This window comes from Crinia signifera, chromosome 4, assembly GCF_055691185.1.
Source record: "Crinia signifera chromosome 4, ASM5569118v1, whole genome shotgun sequence".
Taxonomy (NCBI): Eukaryota; Metazoa; Chordata; class Amphibia; order Anura; family Myobatrachidae; genus Crinia; species Crinia signifera.
The window spans coordinates 241,861,551-241,884,709 of NC_139220.1; the positions used below are offsets into that span (position 1 = coordinate 241,861,551).

Sequence of the window (23,159 nt, forward strand, 5' to 3'; positions counted from 1 at the left end):
TCTCCAACTGTTGATGAACTACACCTCCCAGCATGCCTTGCCTTAGGTTTGCTATTTGGCCATGCTGAAACTGATGCAAAGCATGCTGGGATGTATAGTTGATCAACAGCTGGAGGGCCGCTTTTTGCCCACCCCTGCTCTAAAGTAACAGTTACAGCATATGTATTTTAACTGTGTTTGAGTAAAGGGTTATTCGTTGCTGCCGTCAATCAAAAGGTAGCATGAAGTAGAAAATATATAAATATCTCTCTCAATGGATTTGGAAAATTTAATGTAGCGTATTTTAGAAGACAGATGGACGGTAAAGGAGGGTAAACCTTCTAGAAAGGTGCCCCTAATCCTCCTCAGTTAAAACTTTACCAATAATGTACAGGAGATGGAAAGGGTATGGGTTGTTAGGTTGACATTGTCTAGGTCAACAGTGAAAAGGTAGACCATTATTGGTCAAAAGGTCGACACATCAAAAGGATGACATGGGTCTAAATGGTCAAAGGGTTGACACGAGCAAAATGTTGACATGGGAAAAGGTCAAAAGGTCTCACTTTTTTAGTCTTTGTAGACATAGGTCGACATCCCCTCACATGGCTTATTTTAATCTCCCTCTATGCCCTCTGGGATGGTAATTTATGTCGGTCCCCATGTCGACCTAATGCATGTCAACCTTTTTCATATGTCGGCCTATTGACTGTCGACCAATAGTGGTCAACCTTTTCACTTTCGACCTAGATACTGTTGACCTAATGATTGCATTCCATGGAAAGTAAATAAAATACTGTCTGCTGGTTGTCTTCACTGACTTTCACCAAGATATCTGAGAAGCATATTGTTGTATTCGAAGCATTCTCCATATATATATATATATATGAATTGTGTTTGTATGAGGTCATTTGTGAATAGACTTCCATAAATATTACAAGCTTTTGTCTCCTGCTATCTTTAGCATGGTCTTTCTCTGACACCAGTGTTGACATGTTCTAGGTGTGACTAACGAGACTTGGATGGGTGCACAGTGGACTATCACAGAGTTTGATAGAACTCCAAGGATGTCCTCATATCTGGTGGCCTTCATAGTTTCTCAATTTAGTTGGATTGGTGATGATAAAGTAAGTATATCACATGTAGGCTCCCATAATAAAAAAATAGGAAAGATAACTAATATATCAGGTCTGGTGCAAAACAAATTCAAATGCAAGGTATTGTAGATATGTAATCATAGGCAGCAACTCATTTTACTGACTGTCAGATGGTTTCCATCCATAGCTTTGCAGTAGCCTCTGGGTCTGCGTGTTGGTCTCCCAAATTAAATTGTCTAAGTTTAGGTCGTAAAAAAATACACATGGAATTAGGTATCCTCAGTGACTAGGGAAGTCAGGATAATATACATGTAACCAGTGATACATATTGTACTTATTTGCAGGTTAAAATCTGGGGCCGTCATAATGCGATTGAGGAATACAATCAAGCCGAATATGCACTAAATGTCACCAAGCCAATTCTGGAATACTTTGAGAGATATTTCAGAGTGCCTTACCCTCTGCCAAAGTCAGGTATGCCGTAACCGCCACATGTGCATGCCTTGTATATGGTGATACATGTGTGGTACCCCACAGAAATACCAAGCTGCACAGTAGATATTGACCGGTATGCTAAAGACTCAGGTGTAAATGTATGAAGCAGTGATAAGGGAGGAGAAGTGAGCCAGAGGAGAAGTAGCCCATGGCAACCTATCAGGACTGAAATAACAGTGCCATGCGCCACTCTTATACTCTGGCCAACTTTTCCTCCCTTATCATTGCTTCATACATCTACCCCTCAGACAGGGATGCTGGACACCAGGGAGTTAACAGTCCTCCTCTTGTGTCATCATGTTGCATGGAGGGGTGGGATATGTGATGTTGAATTGATTGACACAAGCAGGGAGCCACTGGGTTGGACAGTTCCCCAGTGGAGTGAGGAGGCAGGGTAAAGGAGCCCAGGGTGTGGTGACTCTGGAAGAGCAGGAGATTAGCACATATGGAGACAGGGGAGAGTGACAGTGCTAATCACCCCCAAAAGTAGTGCCTAATCCTGAAGGAAACTTCCGGCCGAGCAGCAGAGGAACAATCGTGGAGATGCGGATGTGCGTAGAAGTGACAGGGAAACCCCTGTATGATGAGGGGATGAGAGACTGGACACATAAGCCTGCCTGTCAGCAACATCATTTCCCCCTGCACTTACATGGGAGAACACTGATGCCCCTTTCAGACCGCACTATAAAAATGGTATTTTGCTAATTTTTAACCATATTAAAACGGTGATATGTGTGGTCTGAAAGGAGCAGAACCGATTTACCGTTTTAAAAAAGCCGTTTTTGCTAAACAGTTAAAATGCAGGGTCCTACCCGTTTCAGACCCAGTTTTTTGGTACCAAAATCGGGTCTGAAACGGTATTTAGGACCCAGCCAATAGTGGTCCGCTCTGTGCATATCTAATGAGTGGACCACTATTGCCCCCCCACAACTTGGGCAGCGCAGGAAGGGAATGATCGCGCTGGGGGCAGGGGGTCCCTGCAGTGTATGTTAGATCAGTGGCGGGGTCCCTAAAATGGATGGGAACTAGTAGTACTAGTACGCCTGACCCCAGCGCGATCATTCCCTTTCCTGCACTGCGCTGCCCAGGTAGGAGAGGGGGGGGGGGTTTAGACCACTGTTATGCCGTCCCTCCAGCAGCGTCTGCCCTACCTACCACCCACCCAGCAGCAGCGTCCGCTCTACCTCCCACCCACCCGGCAGCAGCTTCCACCATAAAACCCACCCACCCGGCAGCAGCGTCTGCCCTGCCTCCCACCCTCGGCAGCAGGGTCCGCCTTACCTCCCACCCACCCAGCAGCAGCGTCCGCGCTAAGCTCCCTCCCACCCGCCAGCACTAGCAGCGTCAGCACGAGCACCCCCACGGCCCGGGAAGCAGGTATATGGGGTGCATCGGGGGGACCGTGCTTAGACCACTGGCTTTGGGTCTGCCAGGTATGTAAAAAAAACGTCATTTAAATGGTAATATACCGTTCAAGAGATGCGGTGTAAAAGGGGTTTTACTCGGCAGACCCGTTTTTGGAAACATTTTCAAATACAGGGTCAAAGCCAGTTATGCGGTCTGAAAGCAGCAGAAGTAGAACCCGGACATTGCTGAGCAGTTAGGGTCCGGCTCTGGTGTCCAGGGGTCCGGCTCCTGATTGGCCGCTAGGCGCCGCAATCCGGCCAATAGCGCTATTCGCAGGGCAGAGCCGCACGATGTAAACAAAGACATTGTGCGGCTCCTGCTCAGTCCGGCTTGGTTCGCATACTCGTTTTATTTTTTTGCCAAGACTCCCAGGGAGCCTAGATGGATTGAAGAGGACATGATCTTCACCAGTGACTTGAAAGTATAATTTGCTTTCACAGGTCCTCTATGGATTTCTTCGGACACCGAACCCCTGGACACCAGACCTGAACCCCTGGACACCGGAGCCGGACCCAGGGACCTACCTTCGGGGTCAAGAAAAGTAAGTATCAGAATGTGTGGGTTTCAGATGTAAAAAAAGTTTTATTTTTAATGTGTGTCAGTGTGTGTTTTTTTTTACTATTTCTATTACTATGGAACTACAAGTGCCAGTGGGCACTTTAATGCCCCGCATGCTGGGACTTGCGGTTCTCCAAGTCCCATCATGCGAGGGAGGCATGCCTATATTCTGTGTATGAGTGAGGCTGTATCTGCATATGAAATAGTGTATTCATGGAAATCACTGTAACATATCATTCCGTATGCAGGTACAGCCACAGTCGCACACAGAATATAGGTTTGCCGCATATCATTTTAATCATCGGAAGCTCCTTGTGTGTGCTGGTCATAAAAATGCAAATAAGACAAATTTTCAGCATAAAAGGCACCCAACGTTAGCAGAACTGGCCAGGAGCTACATGGTCTATTGAGACAAGATGTATGAGGAAACATCTGTATCCAAGCAGAGGCAGAGGTCACAGTGTTAGTGGCTGTGCGAGTGCTGTCTGCGGTTGGGTTGGTTGTGCAATAGTGTTCAGCATATGTGTAAGGGGCATTATGTGTGTCATGTATTAATGCATTAATAATGTGCGACATATGTGTAACAGGCATTATGTGTGTCATGTGTATAAGGGCATTAATAATGTGCAACATACTGTATGTGTAATAGAATTTACGGCAGATAAGAACCACTTGGCCCATCTAGTCTGCCCCTTTTTTAAACATGTTACCTCAAACCATATTTGATCCTTATTTTGTTGTAAGGATATCAATATGCCTATCTCAAGCATGTTTAAATTGTATTACTGTATTTGCGTCTACCACCTCTGATGGTAGGCTATTCCAATGGGCATTATGTGTGTCATGTGTATAAGGGCATTAATAATGTTCAACATATGTGTAAGGGGCATTGTGTGTCATTTTGTGTATGAAGGGCTTATTAATAAAGGTTGGCATAATGTGTAAGGGGCATTATGGTTATCAGGACATTAATAATGTGTGTCATGTGTAAGGGGCATTACTGTGTGGTATAATCAGGGGTGCCGAGAGAAAGGGGTAGGGAGGTACAAATTACCCAGGCCAAAGTCTGATGGGAGGGCCCAGTGTGAGCCCCGGGCCCCCTCCCCTTAAGTGACAGCAGCAGCTGCAGCTCTTCTCCTCTGCCCAGCACACACTGCTTTGTGCTGGGTTGCAGTGTGGCCATGGAGATAGTTAAAATACAATATTTTCTCAGGATTTTTTTCTAAGGGTTAATGTCAGGAGTAATGTATATAAGGTACAGTGGTACTACAGTGTGATGTAACGTGAATAAGGGACACCATCGCATGATATAATGTGAATAAAGTTGCACTACTGTGTGGCATCATTTGAATTGGGGGTAAAGTTGTGTGGCCATGCCCCTTCCCAGCAAGAACACACCCCTGTTTGGGCTGCGCACCAAATGTGTGCACTGTTTTTATTTAAAATATTGCGGGTAGGGGCACCAAAATGATGACTGCTGTGATGAGGGTTGATGGTGCTGGGAAAGGGGAGCAGAGTCAGAGGCGGAACTAGTGGCGGTGCTAGGGGGCACCAGCCAAAATCTTGCCTAGGGCATCATTTAGGCTAGGGCCAGCTCTGTCACCCAGCACCATTGAGCACTTTTTTCTCCTTGATAAAGATCCTAGTGATGGTTGAAATGCGTCAGAACCTTACCGCACCACCCAGACAGGAGGATGTTGCCGGGACCACATAGCCTCCGTCCGTGAAGTGCAGTAACCAGGACTGCCACTTTATTTAAGTGCTATTTGAGAACTGTTTACTTCTTCTACACTGCATGTTCTTATATGCCATTTATTGATTAAATAGTATTACACTATTGCTTGCCTATTTCGCTAATTCCTATGTTAACCATATGATCCACTGGAGAATTTCTGTCTGAGAAAATATGGCTATATTCATCCTCTGTGTATATACCTATTAAGAGAGGCGGAGAAGAGGGGACGCCCATACCCTGCCAAGGATGTATGTCACCTCTTCCTTTTGACCACCGGTGGAGGGAACACACCTCTGTGTATTACTAATACACTACTTTGTGGACATTAGTGTTTGTGGTTCGGGGTCATCACGACTGTTATCCACCCCTAGCTGCCAATTGCGCAGAACTTAAATCATTTAAATTTGTTTCCATTGTAATTTCTGAACTATCTAGTGTGGTTATTGCAAATGTGCATAGATAAATGCAGAACATTGTTAATACTGTGATGTGGAGTAAGTTACTTGAAATGTGCTTATGAGAGTCTACAAACCGTAACTGCACTATGGGCCTTATTCTAGTTCACTCTTTCTGTCAAAATCCTTCTTAGCTGGACAAAACCATGTGCACTGCAGGGGGGAAGATGTAACATGTGCAGATAGAATTAGATTTGGGTGGGGTTTTACTTCAAAGTGAGATCTATATTGCAGTGTAAAAATAAAGCAGCCAGTATTTACCCTGCACAGAAACAAAATAACTCACCCAAATCTAACTCTGTCTGCACAAGTAACATCTGCCCCACCTGCAGTGCACATGGTTTTGTCCATCTAAGAAGGATTTTGTCAGGGAAGAGTGAACTAGAATAAGGACCTATATTCTCTGATGTGTGTTCTGTGTGAGATCTTTAGTATATGTCTGATGTTCACGTCAATGTTTCTCATCGCATTAATAAAACTGGTGCAGCTACAGTCCTTGTCATTCACTCTTTGAGGTAAGGTGGCACTCCTACCTGTCGTGAAAGGAGGGGAAGGCAGAACCTCACCGTCACTGCTCACTCAGACCAAGTAACCAACGTACAGTTTCCAATTGCTACTTTTGTGTGACACATATGTTATATTATATTGGATGTCAGGGCTCTGGGATTCAACTATATTGCTTTAAAATAATTGTTTAGCGTTTACACTTAATTTGTGTATCAGAATTGTTTACTTTTCCAGATAAGCATTTGAATGTAATAAATATACTTTCCATGTATAACGCCTATATATATTCAGGAATTGCCAAAAGTTATAGGTGTTAGATAGATGCATGATAATATTGTACTAACATTGAGTTCTCTATTCTAGACCAGGTGGCCGTGCCCGAATTGGGTGCAGGAGGTATGGAGAACTGGGGCTTGGTGATATACTTGGATTACACTCTTCTTTATGATGAAAGAGAGTCTTCCATTGGCAACAAAGAGGGCGTGGTCAGAGTGATAGCACATGAACTTGCACATCAGGTTGTTCGTCTTTTTATATTGCATACTATTATAACAGCATCTGCTATTTGAGCCTCTATTGATCATGATTTTTTTCTAACAAAGTTGCTACATATATGTTAAAAGCTAGTGTTTGCCTGCGGCTTCGCTCACGCGGATGACCTTTAAAGAACATTTGTTTTCCATAGTTCATAAATAGTCCCTAGAAGTATTCTCCCCCAAAAATTATATTTGTAAACGTATAGGGTGGGAAGCTCTAAACCAGAAATTATCTTTCATGTGCTCTAATGTCCCGCAGTAGGGGCAGCACTGCAGCCTGTGGGCTTCTCTCCACAGCACTTTGCAAGGGATCCATCATTGATCCCTCCAAGCGTGCTCAGTGGTCAGGCCATCACTTTGCCCATGCGCAGAGGGTCTCTGTATCGCATAGGACAGCTCTTGTTGTTACTACTCGCATATGTTAGTGCATATGTAATTAGTATGAATGCGGTAGCCGGCGGAGAGGGGTGGTGGATGTTAAAACATCCTGCCCATAGTCATTTTGGACTTGAGGAGCCTGCACACTGCACGCGCAGAAAATAATAGGGTCTGGTTTATCCTTCATTGCTCCTCTGCCTGATTTCACAGTGACATAGGGGCTAATTCTGGGTGGATTGCATAAGTGATCCTACCTGCAGTTTCCCAATAATCTGGCAACTGTGCACATACAGGACCTGTTCTGCGTAGCTGGCGGACCCAATTTGTGCTTGTGCAGAATGGGTGCTGTGATAGCATTAGAAAATAACATTACCTCTGCTTGATTGACAGGCCTCATTGACAGGGTTAACTGATAAACACAATGTTTTTTTTAAATCTCAGATGCGATCACAAATGCAAGTGTTGTTCAAATGCAATTTCATTTGAATAGTAGACAATGGATTACAAACATTTCTCAATGTACAGGAAATACGTTTAATAAATAGACACAGTGTCCGTCAAAATATAACATAGTACACTGTGTCTGATATTTAAAAAAAAAATGTAAACAAAAAAAGAAAATGTATTGTGCATAAGTTATGAAGTTTTGTAATAAACAATGTATTTAGAACATATTCTTCATATTGTCAAATGTGTATCAAACATATTAATTACTAAGAACAGCATAGAAGTAATAAGGGTGCATTATATAACTTGGGATGGGAAAAAAAGAGAAAGTATTGGGGGGGGGGGCAAGGAAAAATAAGGTTAGAAGAGATAGAAAGAATTTGCCCGGGGAGATGAAGAAAGAAGAAAAAATGTAAAAAAGAAAGATATAAGATAAAATAGAGAGGAACTGTAAGCATTAACCATAGGAGAGTACTTAATGAAGACCTATATTTAAAAATTCTCAATATGGTCAGAGGAATTTCTGTTACAGAGAGATTGGGTAAAGACTTGAATAATTTTTAAAGATTTGTTCTGAAGATAGGCTGTTATCTTCTCCATGGAAGCTACAAACCATATATTATTTATAACTGCTTGAGGGGGAGGGGGGGTCTAGGTTTTTCCAGTGTGAGGCAACAAGGCATCGGGCAGTGTTGAGTATCTAGGATGATAATTTGTCCAAATGCTATTTTTTTCTTAATTGCAGTTTACCAGCTATTTAACAGCACTCACCAACACTCAGCACTCTGGTAGCACTAGCTGCCTTTCTCCAGATTACTCTCTCTCAAAGCACACACTGGGCCCAATTCAGCATGGATTGCTAAGCAAAGAATTTGATTATCGAAGGACTGCTGACGTAATTAGCAATATCCGTAAACATATGTTGCAGATTAACAGGAATCCAGCATTTAGCGGCAGAAACTTTTTGATCCATAAAAACACAGGCATGCCAGGCATTTTTCACAAGGGTCTATGACATCAGCGATGACCTCTTCCAGCCTGGTTCTTGAGCAGATTAGTGGAATCCCTACTCAAGACAGATGGAAAAAACTGTTAGATGTTCGGCTTTTGCAAATGTAATGCTATTTGCGATGCATTTACAATTTTGCAAGGGGCAGTTATTCTTTCTGGGTGGTGACTTATTGATTGCAGGCAACTGCTTTTTCTCTACCTAGTGATCCATGCTGAATTAGATCCACTGTACACAATACACTCTGTGCTATATAAAGCACGCACCGATGGTGTGATGGAGGTGTGGGAGAAGGGGGGCTGAATGCAGGATGGAAAGGTGGAGAGCAGACCAGCAGAGGTGTGGGTTCTGATGCTGGTAGCAGAAGGTGCCTGAGTAATGGGAGGAAAGGAAAAGGAAAAAATTTTTTAGTGTTGGTTGGGCTTCACAAACAGCACTGACCGATGTTTTACTGTTACCGCTTTCTGATTGCAGCTTCAGTGCTCAATTCTGCTCAATTCTAGCATAATACCACAGCGAACTATAGCATTAAAATAACCCAAAAGCACCTTTGATAAATGCAGGCCTAAGTATGGCAGACGGAAGCAGAAGACAGAGGAAGTTTATAGAAAACTTTCTAAAGAATGGCATGTGTGAAAACATGAAACAAACATACCATACTGTATATTGCACATTGAATTCAAACTGCTTCCACGGGTCCACTTTAGTCAATTTTGTAAACTTTTTTGATTTTGCTACTATTTTAGTGGTTCGGGAACCTTGTGACAGTTGAATGGTGGAATGATCTATGGCTGAATGAAGGTTTTGCCTATTACGTGCAATATTTGGGAGCAGACTTTGCAGAACCCACCTGGAAAATAGTATGTTGCTTTATAGTTAATCTCATATCAAGAAATAATATACATTGGTTTGGAGGCAAGGAATAAAAGTTGCGTTCAATGTGCATAAGGGTGCACTAACCCACAACAACCAATAAAATGATATATTTCATTAACATCGTACTGCAGCATTTGACAGTTTTATGATTGGTTTCTTTGGCAGTGTAGGGTTTTGTGGTCAGGTGCTCGGGTATAGTGAGACTGGAAAAGAGAACTGCTTTGCTTTTGAACGTCACATAAAAACACAAGATGTCTCTGACCTTGTTGAAAGAGAGATACATACATAGGCGTGCGCACATTAAGTGTTAGGGGTGCACAGGCACACCGTAATACTGTGCCCACCCTTATGAACACCTCCCTGCCGCTAGCGATACCAGCAATTGCTTTTACCAAAGACTTTTGCTTTTTAAAACTGTATTCCATTAAAAGAAGCGCCCATCAATCAATTATGTGTATTTTGCATTGTTAATTGTACTAGACCATTGTCATATCACTTCATACCTGCGTCATCTTTTTACTGTTACGCAGAGTAATTAGAAGAATAAAACTGAAATAGACAGGTGATTATGGTGTGGCTGAGAGACGTTTTATATTGTAGCGAGTGCCAATAGATGAAGGTATTCACGTCTGATTGGCGGTGTTAGACGCAGCCAATGGGCGGAGTTAGACATGCCCAATAGGTGGTGCTAGACACATCCCTTTGATGGTGCACCCCCTAATAAAATGTGCTGCACATGCCTGTGGATACATACCCGCGAGTTCATAGCATAGAATAGGATTACCCATAGATTTCTTACAGCATACAAGTGCATTTGACTACTTACAATTTAGTAGAGTGCCCAATAATGACAATTCACTCTCCTGATTCCACTGTTCTTCTGAATATGGATGGAGCCAATGTATGAGCAGACAAGCCTCATACCGGACTTTGAATACAGCACATGTATTGGAGTTCTTGTTTGCTCAGAAGAGCATCGTACTCTTCCCCAAATCTTGCTATGAAGCTGTCCCAAATGTTACCCTTTAGAGCCTCCCGGGCCTTAATCCAGCTCTGGAACAGCCAATGCCAGTTTCCACCCCTGCAGGTCCTGCCCGGTGCTGCTTGAAGCTCGGTTGTTGTTAGGTACTCTACAGACACATTTTTAAGCTATTACATTTCCAACAAGAAGATGTCAATATCAGAGGTCATCAGGTGGTGTTATAGACTATTGTTGGGTGAATTGATAAAGGTCGACTACTTTCTGGATCTAGATCCATTACTGGTTTTAACCGTTTACAGGAAATTGGTTAATTGTGTCCAACATAGATGCGGCCAGTAATAGATCCTATAAGGTGGTATAAATGCTTCATTGCCCTTTATCCAAAAATGGGTTTATATTGTATGATGTAAACATTGAAATACTTATAGACCACCAAGAGAACCTAAACAATATTACCCAGACTGTACCCGTTCTGTAATCTGACCCTAACAGAAAGACCTGATAGTGCTGACTACTGTGCACAAAGTGATGGCGGCTGATGCTCTGCTCTCTTCCCATCCACTCACATCAAGAGAAGAGGATGTGAACACCCCAGCAGAAATAAACGAGCTCTTTAGTTCCGTAAGCTATAGTAAGGTGAGCTGACATCTAGAAATTCTAAATGTAATGAAAGGATTGGTGTTAGCGTGTGACTAGGTTAGGTCCACGTCCACTTGAGGCTTTATTTCACACATACTAGTCATTAGGACCTGAGTTACAGTTATGGGGCCAGATTCTGAGCTACAGTAGATGCAGGGACAATGTCGGACGCAGTGGAATGGTGTTACGCATGCACCTAAGATGTACTTCACATGCTCCCCAATTTCGTTCATACATAGTTGTAGATTAAATTTAAACACATAGGTGAAAATTCACTAAGATGGGAGTTCTATTTCACATGGGATGTTGCTATGGGCAACAATCAGAACCTACTTATTTTTTATTTAGCACCTTTATAAGATAATAGAGAGTATCTGATTGGTTGCCGATAGCAACATTCTATGTGATATAGAACTCCCATCTTAGTAAATTTCCCCCATGGTATCAGAAATGTACTCTCTGTCCCCATCGCACCTGCCCCTCTCTATCCCCATAGCACCTGCCCCTCTTCGTCCCCACCGCACCTGCCCCTCTATGTCCCCACCGCACCTGCCCCTCTATGTCCCCACCGCACCTGCCCCTCTCTGTCCCCACTGCACCTGCTCCTCTCTGTCCCCATCACACCTGCCCCTCTCTGTCCCCACCGCACCTGCCCCTCTCTGTCCCTACCGCACCTGCTCCTCTCTGTCCCCATCACACCTGCCCCTCTCTGTCCCCACCGCACCTGCCCCTCTCTGTCCCCACCGCACCTGCTCCTCTCTGTCCCCACCGCACCTGCTCCTCTCTGTCCCCATCACACCTGCCCTGTCCAGCGGCACTGGGAGTGGGATAGAGATGGAGAGAGAGGGGATGGCAGCAGCAGCCGGTGCTGACAGTGAGCGGGGACCGGCTCGTGAATATTAATGAGTGGGTCCCCTACTTCAGTACTGCTGGGGATATCGGCGCAGACAGCCGCCTAAGTAATTAGAGGGGACACAGCTCGCAGTTAATATTAATGAGCGGGTCCCCGCAAATTACTTATACGGCTGTCAGCGCTATCCCAAGCAGCACTGCAGTGGGGACCTGCTCATTAATATTCACTGCAAGCTGGGTCCCTGCTCTCACTACTGCTGAGAGTGTCGGGGGCGGGCAGGAGCGGGGTGCTCCCAGGCGGAATGCCTGTTTGAAATTCAGCCAGAATGCTTTCGGCTAGGAACGCTTTCTGAATAGCTGGAATATCAAACTAGCAGAATATATTCCGCCAGACAAGCTGATGTCAATCAACAAACTGGCAGAATAAATTCTGCCTCTGCCTGACAGTGAATATATCCCTTTGTGTACAATCTCAGGCACTGAATATGAATGCTAAGCAATTATAAGGGATATTTAACCTGTACACTTTTCTGAATTAATTTAGGGTGCATCAGTGATTCGAATGCTGTGTTCTTTCCTTACTGAAGAGGTCTTTCTAAATGGACTGCGTGTAAGTAACCTATGAATATATGTTTACAAACATTAATATCCTAGTGACAATGTAAAGGCATGCATTGGAATTTTAAACTACACAAATATAAAATACACATCATGCATTGTTCAATTGAAATTATTGTAACAATACAGAGAAGTAAAGGTGCCCATACACGGTGCGATTTGCGGGTGCAATGCGATGCGCGCTCCCGTGCACATCCCATCTCACAGTTCAATAAGTATGTGCTGCACATACTTTTTGAACTAGGTCACAATCAGATCGCGTTCAAAATGCATGCAATGATGGGCACCTTAAGGCAGTTAAACAGGGGGTTATTGTGGTTGATTCGCTCGGATGCCAATTTGCATCCTTGCGAGTCAACGAGATCCCACCTTGTGAATGGTGATACGCCGGCCCACCATTCGCATAGGCGCTTCCTTCACAGCGTGCGGATGGATGTTTCACATAAACATCCATTCGGATGCCACTGGGACCCTCCCACATCTTTGGATGGTCACTGACCATCCAAAGATGTGGAAGGTGCACGCATATATAAAGCTGCTCTGAGCAACCTTACATATGCGTGGACACTCGGGGGGAAGTGGGCAGGCAGCTGACATTGGTGATGTCAGTTGCCCACTCTCCCGCATGTCCATCACAGCCGGGAGCCGTAGCCAAGGATGTGTCAGTTATACAAGCATTTAATCCTTTTGATAAAGGACATTTAGGAAAGGACAAAATAGGCTTGGAACATCAGTGGGAATCAAGATCAGGGCCTGTGTAGGATATTACACACTGTTAACAATCTAATCTGCTAGTGGTTGGTGCTGGCTCTGCAGTCAAATAATTGTTCAATTTGCACATTGGTCCCCAACAAAGAGGGCATAAATGTCAGAGCGAGACACAAGCTTGTGGCCCGCAGATTCACTCTGCTGGAGAATATCTGACACACGAACTACTGAAATTCAAGGGATAATATACAAATAGTCAGACAAAAGGGTGGGTAATAGGTTTGGCACCAAAAAACAAGCCAGATGACAAGTAAAACAAAAAAAAATGCCTATTGTCTGGGCTTCATTGCACCCAAACAAGTGTAACCCCTTTAGTTTGTATTATAGCCCAATTATCCTAACCGTGCATTGCCATTGTTCAGGGGCATACACACAGAGAGATCTGTGCTTCATTTTCTAGCAATCTAGTCAAATGAAAAACATTCCCGAGCTTGGTTGCCACAGCTATTGCCATCTGACGACGGTGTTAGCCCGGTGTAGCCTATAGGCTAAACTTCACCTGGATCCCTCCCCAGCAATGGCCACCATGCAAGTGTGGCCAGTGTTTTGCACATGTGCAGGAGTCCCGCTTCCACTCCGAGCACACCACAGAAATGGGCTCTTCTTGGCGGCCCTGTCCCTGCAGGTGCCCTTGAATTCATGTGAGTTTGGGCACCAAAAACATGCCCAGTTAAAAATGCAACTGTAATTATTGAAAAGTGGGCCCATTAAACATTTGTATTTGGATATTAACAGATAAAACAATGTCTTGTTTCTCTAGACATATCTGAATGCGTTTCAATATAACAACACCGTGTACAAAGACCTGTGGGCTCATTTACAGATGGTAAGCTAAGATACTTTATTAATAAATTTAGTTGTTATATGCAACACACAAAGGCCAGATGTATCAAGCTTCAAAGGTGATAAAATGGAGAGTGATAAACAACCAGCTCCTAACTGCCATGTTACAGGCTGGGTTTGAAAAATGACAGGTAGGAGCTGGTTGGTTATCACTCTCCATTTTATCAGTTTTTGAAGCTTGATACATCTGGCCCAAAGTGGCCGATGCAGAGTGAGTATTATGCCAGTTTGTCCAGCAGATCTTGCAGTGTAACATGGTTTTACCCATTTGAGAAAGATCATTATAGAATCACCACAAATCTTTGCTACTGTCGACGTGTCTTTTTGAGCTTATGTATAAAATATCCAGCAATATTCTGGTTACAAAAGAAAATACAATAATCACATTACAGAAAGAACTTATATTGTATTTTTACTGTGAAATTCTATATCTATAGCTCAATAAAGCATGTTTTCACCATTTGAGAAGTCTCCTAGTGCCGCCTGCGTTCTAAACCCTTGGTCTCACAGGAACCAGTTATCACTAAGAGGAGCAGAGTGCTGGAGTTTTGCACAATATATCTATATATAACTATAATGGGGGTAAGGTGTGCATCACACCAGGAAACCCCTGAGCATGACTATCCCCCGCCCCCCCATAGCCTGACCCGAACTACTAGTGTCTAGCCTGACCCCTCCCTTCAAGAGTCTAACTCTCCCCGCAGCCTAACCCAAATCCCCTCGCACTCCCCCTTTCCCCGCAGCCTAACCCATCCTCTTACTAGTGCCTTAACCTACCACCCCCTCCCCTGGCCACATGCTAACTGCACCACATATTTACCATTCTTCATCCTGGCCATCGGGATTCCAGCGTTGGGATCCTAATTGATTTCGGAAATCCGGCGCCAGTCTCCCAGTGATAGTTGAGATGCCGGCATCGATATACTGAAGCCAATTATCCTGCAGCATGCTGGCGATGGCGACGCGCAGGACTGGGGCTCTACATCCTGGGGCTATACACACGGAGCGATCAGTGCTCCATTTCCAAGCGATCTAGTTGGAATAATGCAGATGGGGAGAAAACTCACCAATGGTGGTATACATTATAAGATTATTAACCCCTTCCCGACATTTGACGTATATATACGTCATGGCCGGGAAGTACTTCCCGACACATGACGTATATATACGTCATGACTTCTAACTGTCACTGCATCTAGAGACGCAGTGACAGAGGGACGATGTCTGCTGTCCCTGACAGCAGACATGTCCCTGCATGCCCAGGGGGGGCTGCGATGCCGCCCCCCCGTCGGCGATCGCTGTGATTAGCTGTTCAGTGTGAACAGCCAATTACAGCGTTTTCTGTGTCACCGGCGAATAACGTTCGCCGGTGACACGGGATCGGAGGTGATTGGTGCTGTAAAGTACAGCACCAATCACCGCGGGGTGTAAGGGTGACACTGGTGTCACCCCACCTCACCCCGCCCGCCCCCAAAGGCCGTGATTGGTCCGTCGGACCGACGGACCAATCACAGCCATGGAGGGGGGTTTAAACTAACGGTGACTGCACTGCAGACGCCATTCCGGTCTGGAATAGCGTGCAGTGCGGTCACCGTGCCCAGCTGTCGCCATTTACTGACCAGAACTTGCTAAATACTTACCTGATCACTGCCTGGATCTTGCTTCTTCTTGTGACATCCTGTGCTGTGTTGTGCTGTGTTGTGCTGCTGCGAGTTATTAGATAGAGAGATAGAGAGAGAGAGATAGAGAGAGATAGAGAGGCCTAGTGACAGAGAGTGTTATATTTTGTGCTGCTGCAGTGTAATAGAGTTATAGATAGAGAGATAAAGAGAGATAAAGAGAGATAGAGAGAGATAGAGAGAGAGAGATAGAGAGAGATAGAGAGATAGTGACAGATTGTGCTATATATTTTTTATATAACTGACTGCTGCCCCCCCTTTTGTGCTGATCAGTATAAATTAACTGATCAGCAACTTTTTGGGGGCGCAGGGTATTTTTTATATATATATATACCTGTCAGTGCTGCTGCTGCAGTGTCATAGAGTGATAGATAGAGAGATAGAGAGAGATAGTGACAGAGAGTGATAGAGACTGCTATATTTTGTGTCTGCTGCCCCCCTTTTGTGCACCCCCAGCAACTTTTTGGGGGTGCAGGGGTTATTTTTCATATATATAACTGTCAGTGCTGCTGCTGCAGTGTCATAGAGTGATAGATAGTGAGAGATAGAGAGATAGAGAGAGATAGTGATAGAGAGTGCTAAATTTTGTGTCTGCTGCCCCCGCCTTTTGTGCTGATCACTATATCTGAGGTGATCAGCAACTTTTTGGGGGTGCAGAGGTTTTTTTTTTTTTATATATACCTGCCAGTTGCACTGTCAGTTGCACCAAAGGTTGTGCACCTGCTGCCCCTCGATGGTAATCAGTGTCGCATCACTGATCACCTTTTTTTTTTTTGTGTGTGCTGTGGGGTCTTTTTTTAATTTTTTATTTACACACACTGTGATTTTGTGGGTGTCCTGTGGCCACTGTGCGCTGATCAGTGACGTACATCACTGATCATCTTTTTCGGCACAGGGTTGATCTATTTTTTTTTTTTTTTTGATCAAATTCCTGTTGCCTTTGAGCGCTGTTCAGTGACGGACGTTACTGACCAACATCTGTGCTCAATTTTTGGCGCAGGACCTTTTTTTTTTTTTTTTTTTTTTTAACCCCTTCAATTTTTTTTTTTTTTAACCCCTTCAATTTTTTTTTTTTTGTATAAAGTATTTTTTTTTTCCTGCACTACATACACACTACACACTACATACCCCCCGGGTTGAAATAAAGTTTGTACCCCCCCCTACACTATACACGTGTTGAAACATTTCACTACCAGTAACACAAAAATAAAAATGGCATCCCAAATGTCATCCAAATGTCATCCCAAATGTCATCCCAGTCATCCAGAAGAATGTATTCAGTGGAGGAGGCATATGCCATGCTTGCCTCTGACTCTGACACAGCCAGTGAGGCAAGCGGGGAATTTGAAGGATTCGTCTTAAGCTCCTCTTCCTCCTCTGGTGATGAGGGACCCCCTCAAAGACGCCCCCGTAGAGCAGCTGAGACCCACCCCCCAATAATTGATCTCCTATGGACCCCACCACCAGACAATTTTGAGCCCCAGGTTCCTGAGTTTTTGGCCATGCCAGGAATCCAATTTGATTCCACAGGTCTCAGAGAAATTGACTTTTTCAAATTATTTTTCTCTGATGATTTTATAAATTTAATGGTGGACCAAACTAATTTATATGCCCAGCAGTTTATTGCTCAAAACCCCACGTCATCATTTGCTAGGTGGACCCCTGTAGATGCAGTAGAGATGATGACGTTTTGGGGTCTGGTGTTTCATATGGGCATAGTAAAAAAGCCAGAAATTAGGCAATATTGGAGTACAGATGTTCTGTACAGCACCCCATTTTACCGTATGGCCATGCCCCGGGCTCGATTTGAGACGATCCTTAAATTTTTGCATTACAACGATAATGCACAGTGCCCACCCAGAGATGATCCCACCTTTGACCGGCTATTCAAAGTCAGGCCGGTCATTGATCAAATTTGAAGAGATGTACATCCCAGATAAATTCATTTGCATAGACGAGTCCCTTATACATTTTAAAGGAAGGGTTAAATTCCGCCAGTACCTTCCCAGTAAGAGGGCAAGGTATGGCATAAAAATGTATAAGCTGTGTGAAAGCACCTCAGGGTACACTCACAGGTTTAGGGTATATGAAGGGAAGGATTCAAGAATTGAACCGCCAGAATGCCCCCCCTCCCTCGTAGGTGTTAGTGGAAAAATTGTCTGGGATTTAGTGCACCCCTTCCTGGATAAAGGTTATCACCTCTATGTGGATAACTTTTACACTAGCATCCCCCTGTTTAAGGCCCTTGGTTCAAGAGGTACAGCAGCTTGCGGTACTGTGCGCAAGAACCAAAGAGGACTCCCAAAAACGCACATTGCCCAAGTAATGAGAAGGGGTGAAAGCAGGGGAATATGCACCGAAAATATGTTGTTGGTCAAATATAAGGACAAGAGGGATGTCCTTATACTGACAACAATTCACGGAGACAGTACCACCTCCGTCCCTGTACGAGGTACCAGTACCCACACCTCAAAACCTAATTGTATCCTGGATTACAATAGGTACATGGGCGGAGTGGATCTTTCAGATCAGGTACTGAAGCCGTACAGTGCCCTGCGGAAAACAAAAATCTGGTACAAGAAGCTGGCCGTGTATATCATCCAGATGGCACTGTATAACGCTTACGTGCTATTCCGTTCTACCGGCCAGAGGGGGACATTTATGCACTTTCAAGAGGAAGTCATAAAGGGCCTAGTATTTGGGAACCAGCAGGCAGAGGGCCCCAGTACTTCTAGTACTGGCCCCCGTATTGTACCAGGGCAGCATTTTCCGAACGAAATCCCCTCCACTGCAAGAAAGGGCAGGACACAAAAAAGGTGCAAAGTTTGCTATAAAAAGGGAATAAGAAAGGAAACTATTTTCCACTGTGAAACTTGCCCCGACAAACCCGGCCTATGTATAAAGGAGTGTTTTAAAATATACCACACATCTATGGATTATTAGGTTCATCATTTCACCGTGCTTCGGGGGTCTTGCTAATGCCACATAGCACCCACCAACATTCCACCAGAATCTGAGCTGCAAAATCCAAAAATCACTCCTTCCCTTCTGAGTCCTGCCATGCACCCAACTGGTATTTTTTGGTCACATATGAGGCATTGCCATACTCGGGAGAAATTGGGGCACAGATTTTGGGGTGCTTTTTCTCCTTCATACCTTATGAAAATGAAAAATTTTGAGCCAGAACTGCATTTTTGTGTAAAAAAATGTAATTTTTCATTTTCACTGCCCAGTTGTACCACAATTGGTGAAACCCCTGGGGGTTTGAAATGTACACTATACCCCTAGATGAATTCCCTGAGGGGTGTAGTTTGCAAAATGGGGTCACTTGTGGGGGGGTTCCACTGTATTGGTGCTTTGGGGGTCTTGCTAATGCGACATAGCACCCACCAACATTCCACCAGAATTTGTGCTGCAAAATCCAAATATCACTCCTTCCCTTCTGAGTCCTGCCACTTTTTTTCACACATGAGGCATTGCCGTACTCGGGAGAAATTGGGGCACAGATTTTGGGGTGCTTTTTCTCCTTCATACCTTCTGAGAATGAAAAATTTTGAGCCAGAACTGCATTTTTGTGTAAAAAAATGTAATTTTTCATTTTCACTGCCCAGTTGTATCAAAATTGGTGAAACCCCTGGGGGTTTGAAATGTACACTATACCCCTAGATGAATTCCCTGAGGGGTGTAGTTTGCAAAATGGGGTCACTTGTGGGGGGGTTCCACTGTATTGGTGCTTTGGGGGTCTTGCTAATGCGACATAGCACCCACCAACATTCCACCAGAATTTGTGCTGCAAAATCCAAATATCACTCCTTCCCTTCTGAGTCCTGCCACGTTTTGGTCACACATGAGGCATTGCCGTACTCGGGAGAAATTGGGGCACAGATTTTGGGGTGCTTTTTCTCCTTCATACCTTCTGAAAATGAAAAATTTTGAGCCAGAACTGCATTTTTGTGTAAAAAAATGTAATTTTTCATTTTCACTGCCCAGTTGTATCAAAATTGGTGAAACCCCTGGGGGTTTGAAATGTACACTATACCCCTAGATGAATTCCCTGAGGGGTGTAGTTTGCAAAATGGGGTCACTTGTGGGGGGGTTCCACTGTATTGGTGCTTGGGGGGTCTTGCTAATGCAACATAGCACCCACCAACATTCCACCAGAATCTGAGCTGCAAAATCCAAAAATCACTCCTTCCTTTCTGAGTCCTGCCATGCACCCAAATGGTATTTTTTGGTCACATGTGAGGCATTGCCGTACTCGGGAGAAATTGGGGCACAGATTTTGGGGTGCTTTGTCTCCTTCATTCCTTGTGAAAATGAAAAATTTTGAGCCAGAACTGCATTTTTGTGTAAAAAATGTAATTTTGCATTTGCACAGCCCAGTTGTATCAAAATTGGTGAAACCCCTGGGGGTTTGAAATGTACACTATACCCCTAGATGAATTCCCTGAGGGGTGTAGTTTGCAAAATGGGGTCACTTGTGGGGGGGTTCCACTGTATTGGTGCTTGGGGGGTCTTGCTAATGCGACATAGCACCCACCAAAATTCCACCAGAATCTGAGCTGCAAAATCCAAAAATCACTCCTTCCCTTCTGAGTCCTGCCATGCACCCAAATGGTATTTTTTGGTCACATGTGAGGCATTGCCGTACTCGGGAGAAATTGGGGCACAGATTTTGGGGTGCTTTTTCTCCTTCATACCTTCTGAAAATGAAAAATTTTGAGCCAGAACTGCATTTTTGTGTAAAAAAATGTAATTTTTCATTTTCACTGCCCAGTTGTATCAAAATTGGTGAAACCCCTGGGGGTTTGAAATGTACACTATACCCCTAGATGAATTCCCTGAGGGGTGTAGTTTGCAAAATGGGGTCACTTGTGGGGGGGTTCCACTGTATTGGTGCTTTGGGGGTCTTGCTAATGCGACATAGCACCCACCAACATTCCACCACCAAAAATCACTCCTTCCTTTCTGAGTCCTGCCATGCACCCAACTGGTATTTTTTGGTCACATATGAGGCATTGCCATACTCGGGAGAAATTGGGGCACAGATTTTGGGGTGCTTTTTCTCCTTCATACCTAATGAAAATGAAAAATTTTGAGCCAGAACTGCATTTTTGTGTAAAAAAATGTAATTTTTCATTTTCACTGCCCAGTTGTATCAAAATTGGTGAAACCCCTGGGGGTTTGAAATGTACACTATACCCCTAGATGAATTCCCTGAGTGGTGTAGTTTGCAAAATGGGGTCACTTGTGGGGGGGTTCCACTGTATTGGTGCTTGGGGGGTCTTGTTAATGCAACATAGCACCCACCAACATTCCACCAGAATCTGAGCTGCAAAATCCAAAAATCACTCCTTCCTTTCTGAGTCCTGCCATGCACCCAAATGGTATTTTTTGGTCACATGTGAGGCATTGCCGTACTCGGGAGAAATTGGGGCACAGATTTTGGGGTGCTTTGTCTCCTTCATTCCTTGTGAAAATGAAAAATTTTGAGCCAGAACTGCATTTTTGTGTAAAAAATGTAATTTTGCATTTGCACAGCCCAGTTGTATCAAAATTGGTGAAACCCCTGGGGGTTTGAAATGTACACTATACCCCTAGATGAATTCCCTGAGGGGTGTAGTTTGCAAAATGGGGTCACTTGTGGGGGGGTTCCACTGTATTGGTGCTTGGGGGGTCTTGCTAATGCGACATAGCACCCACCAAAATTCCACCAGAATCTGAGCTGCAAAATCCAAAAATCACTCCTTCCCTTCTGAGTCCTGCCATGCACCCAAATGGTATTTTTTGGTCACATGTGAGGCATTGCCGTACTCGGGAGAAATTGGGGCACAGATTTTGGGGTGCTTTTTCTCCTTCATACCTTCTGAAAATGAAAAATTTTGAGCCAGGACTGCATTTTTGTGTAAAAAAATGTAATTTTTCATTTTCACTGCCCAGTTGTATCAAAATTGGTGAAACCCCTGGGGGTTTGAAATGTACACTATACCCCTAGATGAATTCCCTGAGGGGTGTAGTTTGCAAAATGGGGTCACTTGTGGGGGGGTTCCACTGTATTGGTGCTTTGGGGGTCTTGCTAATGCGACATAGCACCCACCAACATTCCACCACCAAAAATCACTCCTTCCCTTCTGAGTCCTGCCATGCACCCAACTGGTATTTTTTGGTCACATATGAGGCATTGCCATACTCGGGAGAAATTGGGGCACAGATTTTGGGGTGCTTTTTCTCCTTCATACCTTATGAAAATGAAAAATTTTGAGCCAGAACTGCATTTTTGTGTAAAAAAATGTAATTTTTCATTTTCACTGCCCAGTTGTATCAAAATTGGTGAAACCCCTGGGGGTTTGAAATGTACACTATACCCCTAGATGAATTCCCTGAGGGGTGTAGTTTGCAAAATGGGGTCACTTGTGGGGGGGTTCCACTGTATTGGTGCTTGGGGGGTCTTGCTAATGCAACATAGCACCCACCAACATTCCACCAGAATCTGAGCTGCAAAATCCCAAAATCACTCCTTCCTTTCTGAGTCCTGCCATGCACCCAAATGGTATTTTTTGGTCACATGTGAGGCATTGCCGTACTCGGGAGAAATTGGGGCACAGATTTTGGGGTGCTTTTTCTCCTTCATACCTTCTGAAAATGAAAAATTTTGAGCCAGAACTGCATTTTTGTGTAAAAAATTTAATTTTAAATTTTCACTGCCCAGTTGTACCACAATTGGTGAAACCCCTGGGGGTTTGAAATGTACACTATACCCCTAGATGAATTCCCTGAGGGGTGTAGTTTGCAAAATGGGGTCACTTGTGGGGGGGTTCCTAAATTTTAGCATCTTATGGTGCCTAGAAACCTACATGGTGCCTAAAAAATAATCTCATAAAAAGGAGGCTCCAAAATCAAGTAGGTGCTCCTTCTATTATGAAGCCTGTGGTTTGGTCAACGTGCACACTAGGGCCACATATAGGATATTTATGAAAACAAAAGAATTGGGGGAATCAATTTTTAGTCACATTTCTCTAGTAAAATGTACTGTGTTCCTTAGAAAAATGTATTAAAATTGCAAATCTGCAAAAAAAATGAAATTTTGAAATTTCACCTACACTTTGTTTTAATTCCTGTGAAACACCTAAAGGGTTAACAAACTTCCAAAATGCTGTTTTGAATACTGTAAGGGGTGCAGTTTTTGAAATGGCATCATTTATGGGGGTGTCTCACATACAAGTCCCTCAAAGTCACATCAGAACTGAACTGGTCCCTAAAAAAATCAGTGTTTGAAATGTTCTTGAAAATTTTAGAATTTGC

At 44.0% G+C, this 23,159-nt stretch overlaps 1 protein-coding gene across 2 annotated transcripts in view; it reads left to right on the top strand.

Moving 5' to 3' along the window:
* Positions 1-23,159, top strand: part of LOC146075182 (aminopeptidase N-like) — a 141,298-nt gene that overhangs the window by 43,785 nt on the left and 74,354 nt on the right. For both annotated transcript variants that reach the window (XM_083184152.1, XM_083184153.1), the window contains exons 4-10: positions 979-1,103; positions 1,418-1,547; positions 6,594-6,748; positions 9,347-9,460; positions 10,951-11,094; positions 12,494-12,559; positions 14,096-14,161. In XM_083184152.1, the coding sequence (XP_083040278.1) occupies positions 979-1,103; positions 1,418-1,547; positions 6,594-6,748; positions 9,347-9,460; positions 10,951-11,094; positions 12,494-12,559; positions 14,096-14,161 (800 nt within the window). The remainder of the gene's footprint in view (positions 1-978; positions 1,104-1,417; positions 1,548-6,593; positions 6,749-9,346; positions 9,461-10,950; positions 11,095-12,493; positions 12,560-14,095; positions 14,162-23,159) is intronic.